Here is a 21,227-nt window from a genome sequence, read left to right as displayed (position 1 = left end):
CAGAAACATATATAGATATATAAAGAGAATTTTTGGCACAATCCATTGAATGAGAAAACAAAAAACAGAAAAAATAAGAAAACAAAAACAAAAACAGTCACATTCTGCTGAAGAAACGGCTTCATAAAAATAAGAGGCGGCATCCCACCGGGAAGGTCATGGGACATCGGCCGAGCTGCACCCACTATTCGGGAAGGGGGAATATAAAGGACTACAATGCAGAGAAGCCGCTCGCAGGCAGCACAATGGGACCGCCTTTCAGATTCCAATTACGTAGGTAAAAAATAAAAGACCCCCCAATAGCTCCGGCAGAGAGGAGACAGGCTGAACCTGATTGGTAGAAACACAACGAAAAGAGGACAAATATTAAACAAGGTGTGCCAGCTAGGCCCGCCGAAAAGATCAGGTACAAAGTAGCATCCCAAAAAATTAAGTGGTTACTTTATCAATTTCTAGAAAAATAGATTTATATAATTTTTTTTCTTCTTTTTTTTAATAATCAAATGCGAGATTTAAATATTGTGTCCCTCTTCGCAGTCTTTGTAGCAAAGCCGATTTGGCAACACGCAAGAAAATAAAGGAAAAAAAAAACAAAACAAAAACAAACAAACAAAACAAAAAACAACAACATGGTAAAAATACAACATATTAGCATCAAAAAAACAAAAAGTCAAAAACACAAATTCAGAGGTGAGAGTTCAAGCATCAAAGAAGCTGAAGAAACAAGGATTTGGACGATGTACTTGAACGCCACACCGACATGCTTTAGAGGCACAATGATGGACAAATGGCAGGAAGGGATCTAGAAAACAAAACAAACCAGAGAAAACAAGGAGAAGCACAAAGTTACACAACGCAATACATCAAATCACAGAGAGAGAGACGGACGCGGCCGGGCACCGCGGCCGGGCAACGGGGCCCGACCCTACACACATGCAGAGGACGCCCAGGACCGGGGAAGGGAGGACGATCGACATGTCACGCACGCATGTACACACAACTGTGAGAGGCTCTGGGGGGACACGACACCCAACAGACACAAAATTACAGAGACTGGAATCACCATGCAAAAAAAATAAAAAATGAAATAAATATGAAGTAGAAATAAAAAGTAGTCAGCCCAGCACCCGACATTGACACGACAGGAGCGGCAGTGTGGAGGCCGGCAGAACCCAAACCGCCCCATGTAAACTATGGGAGTCTGCGGCCCCCTCCACTAGCCCCTCCGACACCACTGTGACAGCTACGCTCTGAATACAAGACAATATGGAGCCGAACAGATGACCTCAAAAAGACAAACTATTGCCCGACAACGCTATAATAAGCGGAGGCTTTAGATTGTGCCACTCCTATCATGAGTACCATGCCCAAAGCTGTCCACGAGCCCGGGATGGGTTATTTTTGCTTCTTTTTTGGCAACATAATGTGTATTTAGAAAAAAAAATAATTTAAAGCAGTCAGCGCCTCAGCTCTGGTTATCAGCCTCCCCCTACATAAAAGAAGTCAGTGCCTGAGCTCTGGTTATCAGCCTCCCCCTACATAAAAGAAGTCAGTGCCTGAGCTCTGGTTATCAGCCTCCCCCTACATAAAAGAAGTCAGCGCCTGAGCTCTGGTTATCAGCCTCCCCCTACATAAAAGAAGTCAGCACATGAGCTCTGGTTATCAGCCTCCCCCTACATAAAAGAAGTCGGTGCCTGAGCTCTGGTTATCAGCCTCCCCCTACATAAAAGAAGTCTGTGCCTGAGCTCTGGTTATCAGCCTCCCCCTACATAAAAGAAGTCAGCAGATGAGCTCTGGTTATCAGCCTCCCCTTACATAAAAGTCAGCACCTGAGCTCTGGTTATCAGCGTTTACCTACATAAAAGAAGTCAGTGCCTGAGCTCTGGTTATCAGCCTCCCCTTACATAAAAGAAGTCAGTGCCTGAGCTCTCGTTATCAGCGTTGTCCTATATAAAAGAATACAGCCGCCTGAGCTCTGGTTATCAGCGTTGTCCTACATAAAAGAAGTCAGCACCTGAGCTCTGGTTATCAGCCTCCCCCTACATAAAAGAAGTCTGTGCCTGAGCTCTGGTTATCAGCTTCCCCCTACATAAAAGAAGTCAGTGCCTGAGCTCTGGTTATCAGCCTCCCCCTACATAAAAGAAGTCTGTGCCTGAGCTCTGGTTATCAGCTTCCCCCTACATAAAAGAAGTCAGTGCCTGAGCTCTGGTTATCAGCCTCCCCCTACATAAAAGAAGTCTGTGCCTGAGCTGTGGTTATCAGCTTCCCCCTACATAAATGAAGTCAGTGCCTGAGCTCTGGCTATCAGCCTCCCCCTACATAAAAGAAGTCAGCAGATGAGCTCTGGTTATCAGCCTCCCCTTACATAAAAGTCAGTGCCTGAGCTCTGGTTATCAGCATTGACCTACATAAAAGAAATCAGTGCCTGAGCTCTGGTTATCAGCCTCCCCTTACATAAATGAAGTCAGTGCCTGAGCTCTGGCTATCAGCCTCCCCCTACATAAAAGAAGTCAGATGAGCTCTGGTTATCAGCCTCCCCTTACATAAAAGTCAGTGCCTGAGCTCTGGTTATCAGCGTTGTCCTATATAAAAGAATACAGCGCCTGAGCTCTGGTTATCAGCCTTCCCTACATAAATGAAGTCGGTGCCTGAGCTCTGGTTATCAGCGTTGTCCTACATAAAAGAAGTCGGTGCCTGAGCACTGGTTATCAGCCTCTCCCTACATAACCAGAGCTCAGGCACCGACTTCTTTTATGTAGGGAGAGGCTGATAACCAGTGCTCAGGCACCGACTTCTTTTATGTAGGGAGAGGCTGATAACCAGTGCTCAGGCACCGACTTCTTTTATGTAGGGAAGGCTGATAACCAGAGCTCAGGCGCTGTATTCTTTTATATAGGACAACGCTGATAACCAGAGCTCAGGCACTGACTTCTTTTATGTAAGGGGAGGCTGATAACCAGAGCTCATCTGACTTCTTTTATGTAGGGGGAGGCTGATAACCAGAGCTCAGGCACTGACTTCTTTTATGTAGGTCAATGCGGATAACCAGAGCTCAGGCACTGACTTTTATGTAAGGGGAGGCTGATAACCAGAGCTCATCTGCTGACTTCTTTTATGTAGGGGGAGGCTGATAGCCAATGCTCAGGCACTGACTTCATTTATGTAAGGGGAGGCTGATAAAAGAAGTCAGTGCCTGAGCTCTGGTTATGTAGGTCAACGCTGATAACCAGAGCTCAGGCACTGACTTTTATGTAAGGGGAGGCTGATAACCAGAGCTCATCTGCTGACTTCTTTTATGTAGGGGGAGGCTGATAACCAGAGCTCAGGCACAGACTTCTTTTATGTAGGGGGAGGCTGATAGCCAGAGCTCAGGCACAGACTTCTTTTATGTAGGGGGAAGCTGATAACCAGAGCTCAGGCACAGACTTCTTTTATGTAGGGGGAGGCTGATAACCAGAGCTCAGGTGCTGACTTCTTTTATGTAGGACAACGCTGATAACAAGAGCTCAGGCGGCTGTATTCTTTTATATAGGACAACGCTGATAACGAGAGCTCAGGCACTGACTTCTTTTATGTAGGTAAACGCTGATAACCAGAGCTCAGGTGCTGACTTTTATGTAAGGGGAGGCTGATAACCAGAGCTCATGTGCTGACTTCTTTTATGTAGGGGGAGGCTGATAACCAGAGCTCAGGCACAGACTTCTTTTATGTAGGGGGAGGCTGATAACCAGAGCTCATGTGCTGACTTCTTTTATGTAGGGGGAGGCTGATAACCAGAGCTCAGGCACCGACTTCTTTTATCAGCATTGTCCTACATAAAAAGTTGGTGCCTGAGCTCTGGTTATCAGCTTCCCCTTACATAAAAGAAGTCCGTGCCTGAGCTCTGGTTATCAGCTTCCCCTTACATAAAAGAAGTCTGTGCCTGAGCTCTGGTTATCAGCCTCTCCCTACATAAAAGAAGTCAGCCCCTGAACTCTGGTTATCAGCCTCGTCCTACTTTATAGTAGTCAGCCCCTGGGCTCTGATCGTCAGCTTCGTCCAACATTATAGTAGCCAGTGCCTGAGCTCTGGTTATCAGCTTCCTCTTACATAAAAGAAGTCAGCGCCTGAGCTCTGTTATCTGCTTCTCCCTATATTGTAGCATGCAGTGCCTGAGCTCTGGTTATCAGCCTCCCTTACATAAAGGTAGCCGACACCAGAGCTCTGATTGTCAGAGTCCTCTTCGATTAAAGCAGTCAGTTCCTCAGCTCTGATTATCCGCCTCCTACATTAAATTTATGGCCGCCTGTCCGTACTGGAAGAAGGATGGGCACATGCAGTGCAAGCTTTGGTGTGGATTTTTATTTAATGATTATGTGTGATGTAAACCTCAAAGTTGATGATCTGCCTAATCTTCCTTTGCACCCTAACAGAATTATTTTGATTGTCTAAAACTAACTTTGCCATTCACTTCTGGAGGTTTAAATGTTCTGCGATGACTGAGGTTGCAGTCTATAACTTGGTGACAATAGCAGACTTGCACAAAGAAGTGCAAACCAATGTCGACTTGGGGTGTGTTCACATTTCAGACGTGAAAATCCTAAGGACACCCGCAGCCCATCAATGTATTTGCAGAGAAATCTGCAGCATAACCAACCCATGTGGCCCTAAATTTACGGGTCCTGGTGCAGACCTGTACGAGCGTGCACTCCCCCCCGGACCAGCGGTTTGCATTACTGGTGCGATGCATGCACAGCGCCTTGAAGTACATTTTCCCATCAATACAGCTGTATCCGACATTTTGACTTCTATAGTGCTTACAGCATAATGTCATTTCATTTTAGGACTGCCATGGATAGCGTTCACTTTTTCTGGTGAACGGTCAGTAAGGGGCCTTGAGAACCAGAGCTGAGACGCCGCCTTGGTTAACTGTAAACTTTTTGGAGTAAAAATTAGTCTTAAAAAAAAATTAAAATACTGACAAGATCAGGAAGAGACCTGTTTTTCACATTTATACGCCAGCGGAGCGAGGCCTCGGCCGGGTGCCCTGTATATGTCCCCTCCCCACACATCGTTTTACCTAAAACACGATGCAGAATAATCTGTATATATATACGGTATATATATAAAAAAAAAAAACACACAAAATAAAGTCGCCATCTTCCGAATTCTACAAAATCTCTTCCCAGTGAAATAATTTAGGCAATAAATATTGCTCACTCATCCGAGCTGTATAAAACCTCTATAAAAATAGAAATGACATTCTTACAGGCTTAGTTTTCCTTCAATAATGGTCTTAGTCAGTTCTGATTTTACACGTGTATAAAAGTTGTTTTTTTTTGTTTTTTTATCAGGAGCCTGGAAGCCTCTTTATGATTCACATTATTCCAAATCAAAAACACTTTTTTTTTTTTTTTTTTATCTCTGAGTATACATTATTCAAGTTTTAGCAGTTCATCTTCGTCATGTAAATCACGATCCGTGTATGTCAGTATGTACCCGGGTACACACACACACGGGCATATGAAGTACTCGTCTATTCTAGCACACAACACGCCAGCCCACGAGCGGAGGAGAGGAGCAGCCCGCTGCTGCGCCGCCGCCGTCGTCTCCGTGCCCCGCCTGCCATTGATGACGACAAAGCTTACCAGTAAACATATCACCTGGTAAAAAATAAATAAAAAGTTATGGTATTGCATTGTGGTAAAGATTGCTGATAAAGCTCCGCACTGCAAACATTACACGGACGCGCCAAGATTGCTCCGGCTCCATGTGCAGCAAGTGCATGACCCGCACCAGGCCTTAATGCCCGCAATGCAGACCCGTGTGCTTCAGGGTCATTCAATGGGCAGAATCCATCAGCCCGAAAATGACCGGGTGGCACGCAGTGCCTCTTTAAAATGGATTACATAAAGGTAGGAAAAATGACAACTGCAGGAGCAGAAAAGAAAAAAATAAAAGGTTTGTTGTACCGTAGAAAAATGTGCAAGATTTGACAGCCTGCACCTTGACTGATGGCGGAGCGATGGCAGGCGGAGCAGTGAGCAGACAGGTGGCTTTCCACGGCCGCTCGCTCTCTCCTTTTCCTGGGGTTCTGGTGTTGGGACATCCACACACATTTGTACAGAACACAGCAAAGTCCAAATAATATTAATCATAAAAATCACCGATATGGCACCTAAACTCCAAAAGAAAACACTTTGAACAAGTAGTACAAGCCGTTTCTCCATACGAAGCAAAAAAAAATAAAATAAAATAATAATTTTCACAACAAAAAGTTGTACCCAGAGTCTTTTAGGAGGGAAAGAGGCTTCTGGCTGTAAGCACATGTAGAGGCTTTGGGGCTGCTGAAGAGACAGCATAGTCTGCGGCGTTGTCACTAAGTGCTCTCCTCCAGGCTCAGGTCCTGGGCTTGGCCGTTCCATCCCACACTTACCAGAACATCCTCCTCGCTCACTTCCCAGGGCAGTACAGTTCAGTAGGGTTTGCTGTCATTCTTGGAGCGCTTAAGTTGAACTTTCAGACGTTTCATTCCGATCTGAAAGCCGTTCATGGACTGGATCGCAGCCTGAGCCGAAACTGGATTGTCGTAGCTTACGAAACCTGCTCGAGACAAGCACAGAGGTTGGGGGGACGGAAAAGTGTGGACGGGACAACAGGGGGCAACATGAGAAGCAAAACATAGAAAAGGTACAAAAAATAAAAGAACGGAAGGGAAAAAACAAACAGAAAAAGCCAAGTGTGGATGTGTTACAGCGCTGGTTTCCAACCTGCGGCCCTCCAGGTGTTGCCCGGCTGTTAGGGCTTTGCTGGGAGTTGTAGTTCGTAGAGGCACAGGATGGGGACCGGGCGTGCAGACAAAGTGGGCAGGAAACACTCACCAAAACATTTGCTGAGGTTCGTCTGTTTATCAATGAAAACTTTGGCAGACACAATATTTCCGAATGGCATGAACATCTGCAGGATGTCCTGGTCCCCGAACTCCTGGGGCAAGTGGTATATGAAGAGGTTTGCGCCCTCTGGGCCTAGGAGACAAGGAGCCACTGGTTAGACGAGACCACCCACCGAGGACGGGATCCATACATCATACAAATCACCAAGACATAGGGGGCTTCACTAATGAGAAGGAGCAGCCGAAAATGTCCGACGTGGCGAGCAAGATCCACCAGAAGTGTTAGTGCTTACACCCCCGACATGTCTGCCGACTTGTCTAGTTACACGATGCCTAAATCTAGGACGGCATTAAAGGGCTGTTCAGGATTTTACGCATTTCTGTCTTATGCTTAGGATAGGCCATCAATATCTAATCAATGGGGGTCTGACACCAAGCGCCCCCGGTTATCAGCTCTCACTGTGGCTGTAAGGCTAGGTTCACATAGCGTTAATGGGTTAACGCTAACGGACAGCGTTGAATAGCGAAAATGTCGCAATTAACGCCGTGCAACGGGTCCGTTAGCGCACCCATTGACAGCAATGTTATTTCTGCCCGTAGCGCATCGCTAGTGCGTGCCATTTTCGGCACGCGTTAGCGATGTGCCGTTCTTTTGTGACGGATCAGGGATCTGCGCTAGTAGGGACGGCGAACGCGGACCAAAAAGAAACACTGCGTTAGGGCAATCCGCTAGTGCTATGCGCTTAACGGATTGCCCTAACGCAATGTGAATCTAGCCTAAGTAGCATGTGGGGCAAAAAAAACAGATCACATTCACTTCAATAGGAGCTGAGCTGCAGTACAGAGAATGGCCACTACACGGTGTATGGAGCGGAGCTGCAGTACAGAGAATGGCCACTACACGGTGTATGGAGCTGTGAGGAGCTGCAGTACAGAGAATGGCCACTACACGGTGTATGGAGCTGAGCTGCAGTACAGAGAATGGCCACTACACGGTGTATGGAGCGGAGCTGCAGTACAGAGAACGGCCACTACACGGTGTATGGAGCGGAGCTGCAGTACAGAGAATGGCCACTACACGGTGTATGGAGCTGAGCTGCAGTAGAGAGAATGGCCACTACACGGTGTATGGAGCTGAGCTGCAGTACAGAGAATGGCCACTACACGGTGTATGGAGCTGAGCTGCAGTACAGAGAGCGGCCACTACACGGTGTATGGAGCTGAGCTGCAGTACAGAGAATGGCCACTACACGGTGTATGGAGCTGAGCTGCAGTACAGAGAATGGCCACTACACGGTGTATGGAGCTGAGCTGCAGTACAGAGAATGGCCACTACACGGTGTATGGAGCTGAGCTGCAGTAGAGAGAACGGCCACTACACGGTGTATGGAGCTGAGCTGCAGTAGAGAGAATGGCCACTACACGGTGTATGGAGCTGTGAGGAGCTGCAGTACAGAGAATGGCCACTACACGGTGTATGGAGCTGTGAGGAGCTGCAGTACAGAGAATGGCCACTACACGGTGTATGGAGCGGAGCTGCAGTACAGAGAATGGCCACTACACGGTGTATGGAGCGGAGCTGCAGTACAGAGAATGGCCACTACACGGTGTATGGAGCGGAGCTGCAGTACAGAGAACGGCCACTACACGGTGTATGGAGCTGTGAGGAGCTGCAGTACAGAGAATGGCCACTACACGGTGTATGGAGCGGAGCTGCAGTACAGAGAATGGCCACTACACGGTGTATGGAGCGGAGCTGCAGTACAGAGAATGGCCACTACACGGTGTATGGAGCTGAGCTGCAGTACAGAGAGCGGCCACTACACGGTGTATGGAGCTGAGCTGCAGTACAGAGAACGGCCACTACACGGTGTATGGAGCTGAGCTGCAGTACAGAGAACGGCCACTACACGGTGTATGGAGCTGAGCTGCAGTACAGAGAACGGCCACTACACGGTGTATGGAGCTGAGCTGCAGTACAGAGAATGGCCACTACACGGTGTATGGAGCGGAGCTGCAGTAGAGAGAATGGCCACTACACGGTGTATGGAGCTGAGCTGCAGTACAGAGAGCGGCCACTACACGGTGTATGGAGCTGTGAGGAGCTGCAGTACAGAGAACGGCCACTACACGGTGTATGGAGCTGAGCTGCAGTACAGAGAACGGCCACTACACGGTGTATGGAGCTGAGCTGCAGTACAGAGAACGGCCACTACACGGTGTATGGAGCGGAGCTGCAGTACAGAGAATGGCCACTACACGGTGTATGGAGCGGAGCTGCAGTACAGAGAATGGCCACTACACGGTGTATGGAGCTGAGCTGCAGTACAGAGAGCGGCCACTACACGGTGTATGGAGCTGAGCTGCAGTACAGAGAATGGCCACTACACGGTGTATGGAGCTGAGCTGCAGTACAGAGAATGGCCACTACACGGTGTATGGAGCTGAGCTGCAGTACAGAGAATGGCCACTACACGGTGTATGGAGCGGAGCTGCAGTACAGAGAATGGCCACTACACGGTGTATGGAGCTGTGAGGAGCTGCAGTACAGAGAATGGCCACTACACGGTGTATGGAGCGGAGCTGCAGTACAGAGAATGGCCACTACACGGTGTATGGAGCTGAGCTGCAGTACAGAGAGCGGCCACTACACGGTGTATGGAGCTGAGCTGCAGTACAGAGAGCGGCCACTACACGGTGTATGGAGCTGAGCTGCAGTACAGAGAATGGCCACTACACGGTGTATGGAGCTGAGCTGCAGTACAGAGAATGGCCACTACACGGTGTATGGAGCTGAGCTGCAGTACAGAGAATGGCCACTACACGGTGTATGGAGCGGAGCTGCAGTAGAGAGAATGGCCACTACACGGTGTATGGAGCGGAGCTGCAGTAGAGAGAATGGCCACTACACGGTGTATGGAGCGGAGCTGCAGTACAGAGAATGGCCACTACACGGTGTATGGAGCTGTGAGGAGCTGCAGTACAGAGAATGGCCACTACACGGTGTATGGAGCGGAGCTGCAGTACAGAGAATGGCCACTACACGGTGTATGGAGCTGAGCTGCAGTACAGAGAGCGGCCACTACACGGTGTATGGAGCTGAGCTGCAGTACAGAGAACGGCCACTACACGGTGTATGGAGCTGAGCTGCAGTACAGAGAATGGCCACTACACGGTGTATGGAGCGGAGCTGCAGTAGAGAGAATGGCCACTACACGGTGTATGGAGCGGAGCTGCAGTACAGAGAATGGCCACTACACGGTGTATGGAGCTGTGAGGAGCTGCAGTACAGAGAATGGCCACTACACGGTGTATGGAGCGGAGCTGCAGTACAGAGAATGGCCACTACACGGTGTATGGAGCTGAGCTGCAGTACAGAGAATGGCCACTACACGGTGTATGGAGCGGAGCTGCAGTACAGAGAGCGGCCACTACACGGTGTATGGAGCTGAGCTGCAGTACAGAGAACGGCCACTACACGGTGTATGGAGCGGAGCTGCAGTACAGAGAATGGCCACTACACGGTGTATGGAGCGGAGCTGCAGTAGAGAGAATGGCCACTACACGGTGTATGGAGCTGAGCTGCAGTACAGAGAATGGCCACTACACGGTGTATGGAGCTGAGCTGCAGTACAGAGAACGGCCACTACACGGTGTATGGAGCTGAGCTGCAGTACAGAGAGCGGCCACTACACGGTGTATGGAGCGGAGCTGCAGTAGAGAGAATGGCCACTACACGGTGTATGGAGCTGAGCTGCAGTACAGAGAATGGCCACTACACGGTGTATGGAGCTGAGCTGCAGTACAGAGAATGGCCACTACACGGTGTATGGAGCTGAGCTGCAGTACAGAGAACGGCCACTACACGGTGTATGGAGCTGAGCTGCAGTACAGAGAACGGCCACTACACGGTGTATGGAGCTGAGCTGCAGTACAGAGAACGGCCACTACACGGTGTATGGAGCTGAGCTGCAGTACAGAGAACGGCCACTACACGGTGTATGGAGCTGAGCTGCAGTACAGAGAACGGCCACTACACGGTGTATGGAGCTGAGCTGCAGTACAGAGAACGGCCACTACACGGTGTATGGAGCTGAGCTGCAGTACAGAGAACGGCCACTACACGGTGTATGGAGCTGAGCTGCAGTACAGAGAATGGCCACTACACGGTGTATGGAGCTGAGCTGCAGTACAGAGAGCGGCCACTACACGGTGTATGGAGCTGAGCTGCAGTACAGAGAACGGCCACTACACGGTGTATGGAGCTGAGCTGCAGTACAGAGAACGGCCACTACACGGTGTATGGAGCTGAGCTGCAGTACAGAGAATGGCCACTACACGGTGTATGGAGCTGAGCTGCAGTACAGAGAATGGCCACTACACGGTGTATGGAGCTGAGCTGCAGTACAGAGAATGGCCACTACACGGTGTATGGAGCTGCGCGGTTCCAGCTCTCTCCATTTACTTTCAGCCACGGCTCATCGGACCTCCACAATCTTACATTGAGGACACACTAAGGTTGGTCCATCATTTCTCTTTAATACATATATGACCAAAAAAAAGCTCCTCCACCATCTCCAGCTATAAACCTTCCACGTACATAGACCACGGCTTAGCTCCAACGTGCCCAATGAGCCTTAAACAGTTCCTGTCCATATGACAGACGCAAGTCTGAGCCGGTCTACAGACCCCATGATCTGAGCTGGCAGTGTCATATGTACGAGACTGTTCGTTCAGAACATCAGACCAGTGTTCAGGCCCAGACACACAGCCGTCATCTGGAGGAGAAAGCATATCACTCATGAGCGTTCCTCGAGGAGCCGCCAGTCACCCCTCCGGCACGCCAGTCACCCCTCCGGCACGCCAGTCACCCCTCCGGCACGCCAGTCACCCCTCCGGCACGCCAGTCACCCCTCCGGCACGCCAGTCACCCCTCCAGTACGCCAGTCACCCCTCCGGCACGCCAGTCACCCTCCAGTACGCCAGTCACCCCTCCGGCACGCCAGTCACCCCTCCGGCACGCCAGTCACCCCTCCAGTACGCCAGTCACCCCTCCGGCACGCCAGTCACCCTCCAGTACGCCAGTCACCCTCCAGTACGCCAGTCACCCTCCAGTACGCCAGTCACCCTCCAGTACGCCAGTCACCGTCCAGTACGCCAGTCACCCTCCAGTACGCCAGTCACCCTCCAGTACGCCAGTCACCCTCCAGTACGCCAGTCACCCTCCAGTACGCCAGTCACCCTCCAGTACGCCAGTCACCCTCCAGTACGCCAGTCACCCTCCAGTACGCCAGTCACCCTCCAGTACGCCAGTCACCCTCCAGTACGCCAGTCACCCTCCAGTACGCCAGCACTGCTGATAATCCCTACCTGATAACATACCTTCCTTCTGACTGCCTGCAGCGCCCAGGCCCGGCTGTGATAACAGGCTCTGGTTGTAGAGGGAAGGCAATGCCGCGGCTGCGTATTGCTGGATGCCAGAGTAAGCCTGGCTCAGCGCCTCCATTGTGCTGCCAGTGCCATTTGAGAGACCACTGCCGCCTAGACCGCCATTTAAAGCCGCCATACCTATCGGAAAGAAATTGTCCAAATTGAGCTCCGGAATCTGTCTCGTATCTAAAAGCAAAATTAGGGACAATTTACAGCGGATTTCACCTTTGCAAGACAGCTGATATCTGAACATGGCCGAACGCTTCATGATGGCGTGCCATTACAAAGCTACGGCCTTCAGCAACTTACCTGCTAGAGAACCAACGTTGAGACCCGAGGCACCAGCCAAGGTCTGCAGAGCTCCGAGAGACGCCATGGGGTTCACTGATGAACTGTTATTGGAACTGGGGGACGAACCTGACAGAAGTGTAAGACAGAGAAAGCGGTCTGACTCAAAAAATCGGGATGATTTACATTCGCTGAGCACATAATGACCAAAACGGCTAAAACCCACAGAACTAAGAGTGAATGTATTCTAAGACCTGTGCAACATAAGTCCTAGGAATCGGGGCGGGGGGACGCGTACCCTCATTACAGCAGAGCAGCACTGCCCACGCCCGACCGCGTCTCCTTTCATCCTCTATAGAGGTGCCAAAAACGCCGAGCAGTCCAATAGAGGATGAATGGAGCAGTGGTCGGGTGGGTGCCCGGATCCCATTGGATCAAGTTATCCCCTTCTCTGTGAATCGGTAGTAACTCGTTTTCACCAAACACCCCCTTTAAGCGTCACTTATACGAGTCCATCAAACATCGACTCATACCTCAGCGTCCCGGACCCCTGCGAGTGAGAGCATGAGTTGTCGCTTACACTAATGACGGACCACCACAACTTCGGTTTTATTGTATGGTGGGCCTTCATATTACGGCCCCTGACATTCGGCAGTTCCAGATTATGGAGTTTTAGGGAGAGATCGGCATTTACCAGACCCCCTTTTGTCGCCTCCATAGTACATTCATCTCCCCATGATACAATTTGATAAACTTATATAGACTTAGGCCAATGCATTGTTACAGGCGACGGCAGCTTGTTATGGCGGTCGCACCCAACGTCTCTTTATATGTATGAGTGGAGGAACTACAACTCCCACCATGCCTAGAAAGCCACAGGCACAGTGCGTAGTTTCACAGCTAGTGGAGGGCTGCAAGCTGGAGACCGCTGATCTAAACCACATCTGGAGACCCCGGCAGGCCAGGTATTAAGTGCGGCTCATCCTTAATCCCCCCATGTACCACTGAAGGGAACAAATTAGGTGGCGACAATGATTACAAGAGATGAAAATCCATTCTGGTCATTTGGGACAGCAACATTAACTAAAGCCTGGCTCAGGTGTAAAGGTCACATCTAGGAATTGTAATTTTTACAGCTATTTACAACATTAAAAAAAAAACAATGTTTCGGTCATTTAAAGGGGTTGTCCGAGAAGTATAAAATGCTGCATGCAGGCGACAGTGCTAAACAAAGAGTTAATACTCACCGTGTCCTCCAGTGCTGGGTCCTCGCCGGGGGACTGTTTAGATTGGATGCAGCGGTCACTGCTCATATACCAGGATGTGACGTCTGCAGCCAGTCACTGGCCTCAGCGGTATATGGTCCGAGACCCCGAAGGTCCAGCGAGGTATATAGGCTGCGACTTCTGCAGTCAATATAAACTGGGGTGCAGCGTGGGAACGGAGGGTAAGTATTTAGCTTTAGTGTTACAGCAGCATGTTACAAATCTCGGACCACCCCCCCCCTCTAAGGATGTATTAATCTGGATATGCCATCAGTGAATGATCCAATCTCTGGGACCCCCAGATCACAGGAATGGAGCAGATCCAGTGCCGACATGCCTTTCACTAGTGATCTGTGCACATCGGCTCCCGGACCGAGCACTTAAGGTCACAGGGCTGGCCGGAGCCCCCCGTGCCGCACCCCCCAGTCTTCCCAATTACAGAGTATCTACGCTTTAGGTATAATTTCCTTTTTGACATTTCAGCCTTTCTGGCGCAGGTTTGTCCCTGGAATAGAAACGTCAGAAACTTGTCCTGAATTGGACACAGACAGTTCGCAGAAAACATGTGCAGCTCACCAGAACTGGTCAAGACGCTGAGGGGACTGCTGGATGCAGCGAGTGCCGAGCCTGCACTTGGGGTCTGCGTAACGCTGGCAGCTGCTGCTAAAGCTGCCAAGTTCTGTATCTGCATGGTACTGAGTCCTGCAACACAGGCATGAGAACGCCACACGTGCATCAGCCAAAATGCGCAAATCTAAATTTTTTTTTTTTTTTTTTTAATTTTTAATTTGTTTAAGAAAAGGAGACGGCACATGTTAATTGTGACTGATAAAATGCAGACGACTTTTTTATTTTTAATAAACGCAAGTATAAAAATAGAAAGTAAAAAAAAAAAAAGCACACACCTGATGTCCTCCCCATGGAGTACTCACCTCCCATGGGATGGAGGCCACTTAGGGAGTTGAGGTTGCTGGAGGAGGCTGTCTGCTGGAGGAGCTGCAAATAAAGCTAGACATTACACCAAAACAAAACAAGAAGGAGAGTGAGGGCTCGGTCCGGGGAGAAGACGCATCACACCACAGATATCCACAGGGTGCACAGACTGTGAGCGGGACGGGTGAGTTACAGCAAACACCGTCACAAAAGGATTAGGTGTTTCCACTGCAAACGGGTTAGTAGACGCCAAGCCACAGCACTGCCGAGGACCGGCGATTCTCGCAGAAGACTGAGCTGGCCACACAACTGTGGAAATCAGACATTGGCTCCTTCTGCGCAGTTCACATGGACATTGTCTTCATCTGGAGGATCAATGGATGCGGGAATTTGATTTTTTTTTACTAAAAGCCAGTGCAGGAAAGTATAGAAGCCGCCTGTGAGATGCGTTCTAGATGCTCAGCTCAAATCCGGGCAAAAGAATCAGCGCAACCCTCACTTCACAAGGACGAGGTGGTTTTCTCCACCACCGAGGTCTCACCTAACCTGCCGACACTTACTGCTAAGTATTGTGGGGCCAGACTGTTCAGTCCGGCCAGGTTCCCCCACACAGAGGCCGCGTTAATTTGCTGCATCTGTTGTTGGAGCTGTTGTGCCATTCGTTTCTGTTCCTTGTCTTTCTGGGTGTCAGCAAACTTCACAACAATTGGAGATGAGCAACCCTGCAAAAAAAGAGAGAAAGAAAACCCGAGGTGAGAAACTGAAGCGCTGACATCGCACGGACGCCAGGCCCGGGCAATCACAAGTCAGGTCTAGTAGCGGGAACATGAGAGGAGCATGGCTTTAGGCTAAAACAATATTGCAGCAAATACCGCCACTTCCCTGGCAGCCACAGTAACTGTGCAGCCAGCCCACCTCGCCGGGCAGGGTCTATTGCCGGCTGGTGCACGGTGAGTAAGAGCACTGGAAGCAAAATGTGGTCATCACGATTCACTTTTTCATAGCTAAGGTGATCGGGATTTGGCCAGCCTCATTAAATCATTGTTTCCACAAAAAGAGGCGGTTACATGAACCTTTAAGAGAACATCGCCAGGACTCACCTCCATGGTTTGTGCTTGGTGCATGGCTCTGATTGAATTCTGTGCCATAGATCTGGTTGTAAATGTGATGAACGCACAACCTGAAGGTTAGTAAGAAAAAAATATATATAAAACACGTAAGTTACAAAATGTGCAGGTCGTGTCCAGCCCATCGCTCGCACTTACCTCTGCTTAACCCATCCGGCCCCCGCAGGATTCTGCACTCCTCTATCTGCCCAAACTGAGAGAACATGACCCGGATGTCGTTTTCGTTACACTTCTTGGACACCATGCCGATAAACAACTTTCTGTCTTCAACAGCTTTAAAGGAAATAGACAAAATGTGACAGAGCCTAGAAGAGGCCACGGAGCTGAATAAACCGACAAGAGGCGAGGAATAACCGGTACTCGGCAGTCACACGTCAGTCCTCCAGATGAACAAACACTCAGGGATCAGTATTCTGCCATCAGCCGCACAATTAACACCTGCTATAGAGTTCATTTAAGGCGTCGTTCACACCGGTCCGTGCGTCAGCGTCACTACCATTAGTTTCACCAATGACCGGAGGGCGGATTCCCCAGTTTATCCCACCAATGGCAGCACACAGATGGCATCGGAGTGGAGTCCGATTCTTCGCAGACCCATAAACTTGCCATAGTGAGTTTGGTCTAAGACTTGGGTAAAGATTGGACACATCTGTGATTGTGCGCAGACTAAATACACAGACACGTGGGCAGCGCATGCGCTAGAAAAGGTACAAGATCCGTGACCGCGGACGAGAGCCGCCGACATCAGAATGAGCCATAAGTGACTCATTTACCAGAAAGGTTTGTTACTTCCAACTAACGTCGCACCGAAAGGGGCAAAATACTGCAGCGGACCGCGAATCGTGAGCTCGTAACAGTTCACACAGGAAGGAAGAGTCCTGGAAGCGTGAAAAACGTGTGCACGGCTCTCAGAAGCAGGCGACATACCATTATTCTTCTCACTGTCGGCTGGTTTCATCTGTATCGGATGATGCATCTGCAGACAATCAAGACAACGTTACAGCGTGTACAACCCTGATAACGGCACTACTACCCCCACTTCCTAATCTAACTACCCCCACCTCCTAATCTACCTACCCCCCACCTCCTAATCTACCTACCCCCCCACTTCCTAATCTAACTACCCCCCACTCCTAATCTACCTACCCCCACCTCCTAATCTACCTACCCCCCACCTCCTAATTTACCTACCCCACCTCCTAATCTACCTATCCCCCACCTCCTAATCTACCAACCCCCAGTTTGCCATCCCCCACCCCTGCAAACAAGACAACATTACAGCATGTACAACCCTGGTAATAGCACTACTACCCCCTCCTAGTTTACATACCCCACCTAATTTAGGCATCCCACACCTCCTAATTTACCTACCCCCACCCCCAGTTTGCCATTTCCCCCTCCTAGTTTGCCATCCCCACAATTTGCAATCCCCCCTCTCCTAGTTTGCCATCCCCCAATTTGCCATCCCCCCTCTCCTAGTTTGCCATCCCCCACAATTTGCCATCTCCACCCCACAATTTGCCATCCCCCCTCTCCTAGTTTGCCATCCCCCACCCCACAATTTACCATCCCCCTCTCCTCGTTTGCCATCCCCCACCCCACAATTTGCCATCCCCCCTCCCAGTTTGCCATCCTCCACCCCACAATTTGCCATCCCCCTCCTAGTTTGCCATCCCCACCCGACAATTTGCCATCCCCCCTCTCCTAGTTTGCCATCCCCACCCCACAATTTACCATCCACCCTCTCCTAGTTTGCCACCCCACAATTTGCCATCCCCCCTCCCAGTTTGCCATCCTCCACCCCACAATTTGCCATCACCCCTCCTAGTTTGCCATCCTCCACCCCACAATTTGTCATCACCCCTCCTAGTTTGCCATGCCCCCTCCTAGTTTGCCAACCCCCCACCCCCCCCTCCCAGTTTGCCATCCCGCTCCCAGTTTGCTCACCCCGGGAAGAATCTTCATATTGTGCAAAGCGTTCTGTGCTTCTAATGCAGCCTTACGTGTATAGTAAGTGATAAAACAACATCCTGAAAAAAAAAAAGAGGACAAGATGTGACAACTGCTACAATGGCCCCCAAGGTCGAGCCTGGACTGGCGGAAAGCGTCACCTTTACTCTGCGGAGGGTTCTGGCTCCGGTCCCGCAGGACGTTGATTTCGTACACGGCACCGTACTGCTCGAACAGCTCCCTCAACTCCTTCTCCGACCAGCTGCGGGGAACCTGTCCCACAAACATCTTGATGGAATCTGGATCCGGATGGTCTGGATGGTCCATGGTGCCGTTCATCTTCTTGGATCTAAAACGAGCAATGATAATGGACGACGTCAACCAGCACTTCACCAGCGGGAAACACACAGAAGTTATAAGTACACTAAAGAGTTAACGAAAGCTCCAAAATCAGGAGTTAATCCAGTGTTATGTACAGGACGGATACACGATAGACGGGAACGTGAAAATCAGCACCATACAAAAAAAAAAAAAAAAAAAAAAAAAAAAAAAAATGGTCGACTCCAGAAGATTAGACTTCTGCAGCGACCGGTCACAGCCATGAGCTCAGAGACAGGTGGAGGTGAGACGCGGCACAGATACATCGGTGAGACGCGGCACGGATACATCGGTGAGACGCAGCAGATACATCGTGACAAGGAACAGATACATCGGTGAGACGCAGCAGATACATCGGTGAGACGCAGCACAGATACATCGGTGAGACGCTGCACAGATACATCGGTGAGACGCGGCACAGATACATCGGTGAGACGCGGCACAGATACATCGGTGAGACGCAGCACAGATACATCGGTGAGACGCAGCACAGATACATCGGTGAGACGCAGCACAGATACATCGGTGAGAAGCAGCAGATACATCGGTGAGACGCAGCACAGATACATCGGTGAGACGCAGCACAGATACATCGGTGAGACGCAGCACAGATACATCGGTGAGAAGCAGCACAGATACATCGGTGAGACGCGGCACAGATACATCGGTGAGACGCAGCACAGATACATCGGTGAGACGCTGCACAGATACATCGGTGAGAAGCAGCACAGATACATCGGTGAGAAGCAGCACAGATACATCGGTGAGACGCGGCACAGATACATCGGTGAGACGCGGCACAGATACATCGGTGAGACGCGGCACAGATACATCGGTGAGACGCGGCACAGATACATCGGTGAGACGCAGCACAGATACAACGGTGAGACGCGGCACAGATACATCGGTGAGACGCAGCACAGATACATCGGTGAGACGCGGCACAGATACATCGGTGAGACGCGGCACAGATACATCGGTGAGACGCGGCACAGATACATCGGTGAGACGCGGCACAGATACATCGGTGAGACGCTGCACAGATACATCGGTGAGACGCAGCACAGATACATCGGTGAGACGCAGCACAGATACATCGGTGAGACGCAGCACAGATACATCGGTGAGACGCAGCACAGATACATCGGTGAGACGCAGCACAGATACAACGGTGAGACGCAGCAGATACATCGGTGAGACGCAGCACAGATACATCGGTGAGACGCTGCACAGATACATCGGTGAGAAGCAGCACAGATACATCGGTGAGACGCAGCACAGATACATCGGTGAGACGCAGCACAGATACATCGGTGAGACGCAGCACAGATACATCGGTGAGACGCAGCACAGATACATCGGTGAGACGCTGCACAGATACATCGGTGAGAAGCAGCACAGATACATCGGTGAGACGCGGCACAGATACATCGGTGAGACGCGGCACAGATACATCGGTGAGAAGCAGCACAGATACATCGGTGAGACGCGGCACAGATACATCGGTGAGACGCGGCACAGATACATCGGTGAGACGCAGCACAGATACAACGGTGAGACGCGGCACAGATACATCGGTGAGACGCGGCACAGATACATCGGTGAGACGCAGCACAGATACATCGGTGAGACGCGGCACAGATACATCGGTGAGACGCAGCACAGATACATCGGTGAGACGCGGCACAGATACATCGGTGAGACGCGGCACAGATACATCGGTGAGACGCGGCACAGATACATCGGTGAGACGCGGCACAGATACATCGGTGAGACGCGGCACAGATACATCGGTGAGACGCGGCGGATACATCGGTGAGACGCAGCACCGATACATCGGTGAGACGCAGCACAGATACATCGGTGAGACGCGGCACAGATACATCGGTGAGACGCAGCACAGATACATCGGTGAGACGCAGCACAGATACATCGGTGAGACGCAGCAGATACATCGTGACAAGGAACAGATCTCACCATAAACGCACAAGAAAAAAAAGAAGCAGCAGCGATAGCTCTGAATTCTACGGCTCAAAAACACTTACACAGGGCTGGAATTCAGAGAGCAATGATCCACCATCATCTCGGGCAGGAAATCAAGTTTATAGGAAGCCATGGTCTAATTAGCCCCCCTGGAATAGACACAAGCAGACAGAGCTCGGAGAACAGATGAAGACACTACAGAGCGCGGCGGCGGCACGGGAGGAACATGGCACAGCGCGAGGAGAGACCGCGAGGAGAGACCCCGGCCAAGGCACACAGAATGGACGGGGAGAGGCACGGGGGACGTAATACAAAAAAAAAAGTTTGTGTGTGATTTACCATGTGAAGGGAGGCTCAGCTCGGGGCACAATGAAAGTGCTGATGCACGGAGCTTGTTTTGTGTGTTTTTCCCTGGCGAAGCATTACTGAGCGCAGCATCAGATAAACAGCGTGTCAGATCAATGGAGATAGGGCGAGTGACGGAGCGGAATAAAGAGCATCGCACAGTCCAGGCCCGAGAGGTCCTGAAGCTCCAGCGGTCACATATCCGGGGACAGTGCCCAGGGGCCTGGCATCAGTTCCACAGCCATACTTGTGCAGTCCACAGTGCACCAAATCTATAAAGCGCGGTTTCATAGGTTTGGTGCATTTTACCAGCAGACCAGATGATGGACGGGATCACTGTATAACGAAAGGAGTCCACAATTGATGGAAGCGTTCGCTGGACTGGTCTATATGGAAATCTCCCAAGTCAGACACCAGTCAGCCAATATGGTGTTCCTCCGGACGCCCCAGGGGCATCGTGGCCGGTCACCTTCAGCGTAAAGTGCCGCCACGCAGTAACATGTTGTGCAGCGACATGTACCTGCCTCCAGCAGAGCGGAGCATATAAAGTGCCGCCATCCAGTAACATGCTGTGCAGTGACATGTACCTGCCCCCAGCAGAGGGGAGCATATAAAGTGCCGCCATCCAGTAACATGTTGTGCAGCGACATGTATCTG

At 50.5% G+C, this 21,227-nt stretch overlaps 1 protein-coding gene across 22 annotated transcripts in view; it reads right to left on the bottom strand.

Moving 5' to 3' along the window:
* Positions 1-494: 494 nt before the first annotated feature.
* The window catches only part of CELF1 (CUGBP Elav-like family member 1), a 41,829-nt gene continuing 21,096 nt past the window's right edge, over positions 495-21,227 (bottom strand). The window contains exons 3-15 of one of the 22 annotated variants that reach the window (XM_069739826.1): positions 18,026-18,213; positions 17,862-17,944; positions 16,842-16,890; positions 16,053-16,187; positions 15,888-15,967; positions 15,348-15,509; positions 14,787-14,862; positions 14,431-14,556; positions 12,611-12,718; positions 12,242-12,439; positions 6,861-7,004; positions 6,416-6,582; positions 495-802 (exon numbers count right to left, since the gene is read on the bottom strand). In XM_069739826.1, the coding sequence (XP_069595927.1) occupies positions 6,455-6,582; positions 6,861-7,004; positions 12,242-12,439; positions 12,611-12,718; positions 14,431-14,556; positions 14,787-14,862; positions 15,348-15,509; positions 15,888-15,967; positions 16,053-16,187; positions 16,842-16,890; positions 17,862-17,944; positions 18,026-18,203 (1,467 nt within the window). In that variant the 5' untranslated portion in view covers positions 18,204-18,213 and the 3' untranslated portion in view covers positions 495-802; positions 6,416-6,454. Of the gene's footprint in view, positions 803-5,399; positions 6,583-6,860; positions 7,005-12,241; positions 12,488-12,610; positions 12,719-14,430; positions 14,557-14,759; positions 14,863-15,347; positions 15,510-15,887; positions 15,968-16,052; positions 16,188-16,841; positions 16,891-17,861; positions 17,945-18,025; positions 18,214-20,287; positions 20,380-21,227 lie in introns of those variants that run through there. The other 21 variants (XM_069739822.1, XM_069739825.1, XM_069739823.1 and 18 more) reach the window with 21 other exon arrangements.

The sequence above is a fragment of the Ranitomeya imitator genome, chromosome 9 (assembly GCF_032444005.1).
Source record: "Ranitomeya imitator isolate aRanImi1 chromosome 9, aRanImi1.pri, whole genome shotgun sequence".
In the NCBI taxonomy this organism is placed as follows: Eukaryota; Metazoa; Chordata; class Amphibia; order Anura; family Dendrobatidae; genus Ranitomeya; species Ranitomeya imitator.
Note: the sequence above shows the minus strand (reverse complement) of the source record. Positions and strands in the feature narration are given on the sequence as shown.